General features: G+C 34.5%; 1 protein-coding gene across 2 annotated transcripts; it reads left to right on the top strand.

Annotated features, from left to right (window-relative positions):
- Nucleotides 1-1,190: 1,190 nt before the first annotated feature.
- LOC149247491 (protein NRT1/ PTR FAMILY 5.6-like) lies at nt 1,191-5,071 on the top strand. 2 transcript variants are annotated; one of them, XM_089455882.1, is made up of 4 exons: nt 1,191-1,459; nt 1,826-2,043; nt 2,151-2,707; nt 3,874-5,071. In XM_089455882.1, the coding sequence occupies exons 1-4, from the start codon at nt 1,279-1,281 to the stop codon at nt 4,739-4,741; spliced, it is 1,824 nt and encodes a 607-aa protein (XP_089312008.1). In that variant the 5' UTR covers nt 1,191-1,278; the 3' UTR covers nt 4,742-5,071. The 2 variants fall into 2 exon arrangements, with proteins under 2 accessions (XP_089312008.1, XP_089312009.1); XM_089455883.1 differs by having other exon boundaries at nt 3,789-3,907.
- The last annotated feature ends 406 nt before the right edge of the window (nt 5,072-5,477 follow it).

Here is a 5,477-nt window from a genome sequence, read left to right as displayed (position 1 = left end):
AAGAATTAGGAAAATTAATGTAGTAGAGTAGCTTCTAAGAGACATAGCTAGCAATATGAATGTGTATGAATTCCTTGAAGCCCATTGACAAGTGACTCACACATAGATATGAAATTGAGTAATAGGGGTGAAAATATTTTTGGTTCTTCATAGATGAATTCCCTTAATGGGGGATAATCCATCAAATCCCTTCTTAAAATATTGTGGAAAACTCATGGAAGTTATCCAAACTAGGCATAGTAACTAGACATCTTAAATAGCCAAAAGGTTAGGAACCATTAGAATGTGACTACTATGGTATTCTAGCATACATGGGGACTACACAAAAAGCTCAAGTATGGTATTCCATCATATTCCAGCGTGATTACTATGGTATTCCATCATATTCAATATTAGGTTCAAGAATAAAGTTTTCATTACCTTATGGTATACCTCTTAGATAAGCTTCTAAAGAGTGTTGGGTAGCAATAATTCTAGAGAGCCTTAGGGGATATTAGTAATTGTGGGTAGAAACGCATTATTGGGAAAAAGTACAAATAAGTTAAGGGAGTCCATTAAAACACAACAAAGGCCATTTATTTGAGAAATAAACTAAACTATAACCAATATTACAAAGATAATATAACTACTTTCCAAATTTTAGAGTATATCTATCTTCAACAAATATCCATCCTCTTTATCCCAAAAAAATCTCCAAAGTTTTTCTTTAAACTTCGTTAAATCTAATTAATGTCATATTTATTTTCTAATATATAAACTAAATAATAAAATTTTATGACTTCTTATATTAACATCTTCATGAATATACAAGTTTCTATATAAGTCTCCACCATGTGAAATGATGTGAGTGGCCTTGAGGTAGTCTCCACAATGTGAAATGATGTGAATGACATTGAGGTGAGAAGAATGTAAGGTGATACTGAAAAGCAAATTTAGGAATATTTAGACTAGTATTATTGGTTTAGCTGTGCCGTACCGCTCGTACCATACGTGCTCGATTTCCTGAACCTTACATTATTAAAATTTGTTCAATATTAAAATCTGTTGGTCTGCGTTGTCAACTTTTAGATCTGAGGTTTCTTTCACATATCATATCAGCTGTACATGACTATTAGGTTGGACTTAGTCATGTGCTTGGAGTAACATAAATATCATAATTCGCAGTCTATACACTCACACTATTACGGTTATTAGGATGTAACAATAAAGCAGAAGGTCCAGAGAACGACTTTCATTAAAATACCACAACAGAGAGATAAGCTGGTGTGGGGATTGGATATGGTTATGGCAATCCAGCACTGTAAGAAATGGGTGGAATTCTGGAAGAAATCAGAGCAGCCAGATAACAGAAGAGACCACGAACAACAAGAGTTCGTCAGTAATGGATCCGTGGATTTGAAAGGAAGGCCTGCTCTCAGAGCACAATCTGGTGTATGGAAAGCTTCACTTTTCATCATGGGTGAGTCTTGACCTTATACTGATATCTTCTGTATCCTCATGATCGGGGTTAAAGATTTCAGGTCTATTTGTGAGTAAATAGAGTTAAAGACTATGTGATGTGAATAATTTTCATTAAATTCTTAGAATTCATAGTAATGAATATTTTAAGTTTATCTGAATATTTTAAGTCTATAGATAGACTTAGCAAGTGTGATTCATTACTATGAATATTATAGATAGAGTCAGCAAGTGTGATTCATTATTAAGTCTATTCTGATGAAAAACTGGTTGGAAACTTCCACTAAAAAAGCTCATTATAATAGATCTAGAAAATTCTAATCAAAATTCCATATCTAATTATATGTATGCCAATGTAATTTTGCAGTAGCTGAATTCTGCGACGGACTGACATTCTTCGCGCTTACATCAAACTTGGTCATCTATTTAACAACCGTCTTGCACGAAGGGGTAGCAAATTCTGTTAAAAATATCAACTACTGGATAGGTGTCATGGCTGCTGTCTCCCTTACAGGGGCCTTTATAGCAGATGGTTACTGTGGGCGGTACTGGATGGTGCTTGTGTCCTTATTCGTTTATCTCTTGGTGAGTCTAAAACACTCAAGACTCGATATAATCTTGATTATAGTTTTTCTGATCATGCAAATGCATCTATTGGGTGCTTATTTATATGTTATAAATCAATGTTTCAGGGATTGGTTTTGATGACACTTTCAGCCTCTCTGTCAGCTCTGAAGCCACCTGATCAATGTGATCCAATATGCAGCAAAGCAACCAAGACACAAATTGGTGCTTTCTTCTTGGCTCTGTATTTGGTGTCGTTCGGGGCTGGTGGTCTGAAGCCCTCTCTGGAAGCACTTGGTGCAGACCAATTTGATGAGGAAGATGAGACTGAAATGATTAAGAAGAATTCCTTCTTTAATGTCTGGTATTTCTTTTTCTGCGGTAGTTTTATCTTGGCAGTCACTGTTATCCCGTACGTCCAGCAGAACCTCAGCTGGGGATTAGGGTTCGGTATTCAAACAGTTGCCATGGGTATCGGCATTGTTGTGTTTTTGTTTGGAACGCCATTCTACCGACAGAGGCTTCCGGGAGGCAACCACATGTCTAGTTTCGCTCAGGTTGTAGTTTCCGCTATAAGAAAAAGAAATATTGACATGCCTTCAGATATTAACTTGCTTTACAAGAATCAGGATGTGGAGTCCATAAAATCAGGCCAGAGGCTTCTGTCGCACACAGATAATTTTCAGTAAGTAATTTTTTTTTAATTTTTATCATAGGATTTGTTAATTATTTTTATGCTTTTTGCTGGATGGAGAGTAAAGATTTAAAAGTATATCTTTTAATATTTTAGAATATTTTAAAAATATATATAAATCAGGATGTGGAGTCCATAAAATCAGGCCGGAGGCTTCTGGCGCGCACACATAATTTTCACTTAGTAATTTTTTTTGAATTTTTCTCATAGGATTTGTTAATTATGTTTATGCTTTTTGCTGGATGGAGAGTAAAGATTTAAAAGTATATATTTTAATATTTTAGATTATTTTAAAAAATATATATATAAATCTAAGATGAATATTTATTTTTATAGTGGTTATGTTTTTTTGGTAGTATTAACAAGTTTTATATGAAATGTGTGATGGTTTTTTTGGTTATATGGTATTTATGTGTCAGGGTATTGGCTTTTGTGTTATGGTACTGGTTTTTGGTATTGTAACAAAGCCTATTTACATATTAAGAATCTCCATAATAAATGAACCTCATGATAAAAATTCTTGTTACATGGTTTTTAAAATATGTATATATTTTTGATTATATATTAATTTTTTTAATAAAAAACTATTTTTAATAAATTTGTAATTTAATTTATTTTTATGTATTTTTTTTATTTTTTTTAATTTTAACAATCCTATGATAAAAATAAATATTTTAATAATTATTATGTATTGATGTTTATAGGCATTTATGAGTAATTTTAATTTCTATGACTTTATTGGCCTACTTATTTTTTAATTTATATGAACTTTCTGGTCTACTTGTTTTTTAAGTTGTTTTGAAGTCCATATATATTAAGCCAATAATTGGTTTATTTACTTTCTAGCTTATGTGTTGAATAAAAATAAAGTAATAACTTATGTGTTGAATAGGAATAAAATGATATTCAATAGCTAATTTCAATCAATAAATTACTGCATCATGCTTAATACTTGCCTGCAGCCCTAAATACTTTCCAGACAAACCGTTTTCCTCAAACTCTGTATCTAGATTTGTATCTGATGAGCCAATAATAGTATTCTGATAACTTCTTTTGCTTGAAAATGGATTAGGTTTCTGGACAAAGCTGCCATAGTGTTGCAGGACTCTTCGGAATAATAGTATTCTGATAACTTCTTTTGCTTGAAAATGGATTAGGTTTCTGGACAAAGCTGCCATAGTGTTGCAGGACTCTTCGGTGTGGAAGATTGATGCAGAGGGAAACATGAAACCAAATCCATGGAAAGTCTGCACGGTAACTCAAGTAGAGGAAGCCAAATTAATATTGAGGGTAATCTCCATCTGGTCATCTTGCCTAGTGTTTGGAATGACAGCAACACAGAGCCAATCGTTGTTCATAAAACAAGCCAGCACCATGGATAGAAGCCTCGGTTCCCATTTCCTAGTCCCGCCAGCTTCTCTTGTGGTCCTTTCCCCTATCAGCGGACTTGTTTTCGTAACTATTTATGACCGGTGCTTGGTACCACTGGCCAGAAGAATAACCGGCAATGAACGGGGAATAACTGTTTTTCAAAGGATTGGAATTGGCATGTTCTTTTCTGTTGTGTACATGGCAACCGCAGCTCTAGTAGAGAGGAACAGGATCCATGTGGCAAAAACTCATGGCTTGCTTGACAGCCCAGGAACTGTGATCCCTCTCAGTGTTTTCTGGTTAACTCCACAATTTGTTGTGATGGGAATAGCAAATGTGTTTACTCTAGTGGGAATGCAAGAATATTTCTATGATCAAATCCCTGACAGCATGAGAAGCTTGGGAATCGCCGTTTCTGAGAGTGTTCTTGGACTCGCTGGTTTTCTGGGCAGTCTTGTGATCACCATAGTTGAAAGAGCAAGTAAGGGAACATGGTTAGTGAACAATTTAAATAGAGCGAAATTGGATTATTTTTATTGGCTTTTGGCCATATTAAGTGCTACAAATCTATGTTGTTATGTTTGTATTACACGCATGCTTACTTACAAGAAAGTGGTGAAACAAATCATATCTGATACAACTAGCTCATCGTAAGCTACTCGCAGGCGACAAGGGGGATGACAGTAACTATGTTTCATCTCCTTGGTTACAAGGTAGATGGAGCTACAGAACCGAACAGGCCCTCTTCTTTTGGTGGTTTTGCACAAGTTTCTTATGATTTGTGATATTTGACCTAGATTGGCTTATTCTATCAGAGTAGACCAGTGGAGGTTGACAGGCATTACTGACGCTTGAATTTCAACCCATTTCAAGGGAAGAACGGAAGCTGGGTATGCAAAAAAGGCTTTAAGTCCTGCTGGTCTTATCCATTATTACTCATAGGTTGTATCCCTACCAGTCCTCCTTCCTTGAAAGAAAAATAAGAACGTTGTACTTGATTCTACAGCTGCAATAAAGGATATTCAACTTTATCGGATATCCTGTTTTATTATATTCGTGTGTTCATTCGGTGGTGTCATGAAATTGAATAATGTCTACATTTCCACTCTGCAATGTCATGAAAGAACCCAATACAACAGTTGTGTTTATGATATTCACAATCCTTTGGAACCTGAAATTATTTCCATTGCAGGTTTAGGTATTTAATAGTACAGAGGAGGAAAGGTGTTGACACTTTGACTGAGTTTGATTTATATTTGAATATACTGAATTTACAATCGATATAAATTTGTTCTTTTAAATAACTGAAAATGACTTTCATATTAAATTTAGATTTTACCTCCCATTTAACATTAAAATCAACACATATTATGATAGGTGTAATTTCAAT

This window comes from Pinus tabuliformis, chromosome 7 (genome assembly GCF_031772625.1).
Source record: "Pinus tabuliformis cultivar Carrire ecotype Pingquan chromosome 7, CPIR1, whole genome shotgun sequence".
Taxonomy (NCBI): domain Eukaryota; kingdom Viridiplantae; phylum Streptophyta; class Pinopsida; order Pinales; family Pinaceae; genus Pinus; species Pinus tabuliformis.
This window is presented reverse-complemented; position numbering and strand designations above follow the sequence as displayed.

What these genes read in the sequence shown, in the direction of transcription:
- LOC149247491 (XM_089455882.1), top strand. Translation starts at nt 1,279, where the DNA reads ATGGTTATGGCAATCCAGCACTGTAAGAAATGGGTGGAATTCTGGAAG. An exon ending in AGCTTCACTTTTCATCATGG is followed by an intron (nt 1,460 to 1,825) that starts GTGAGTCTTGAC and finishes GTAATTTTGCAG; the next exon opens with TAGCTGAATTCTGCGACGGA. An exon ending in TCGCACACAGATAATTTTCA is followed by an intron (nt 2,708 to 3,873) that starts GTAAGTAATTTT and finishes AAAATGGATTAG; the next exon opens with GTTTCTGGACAAAGCTGCCA.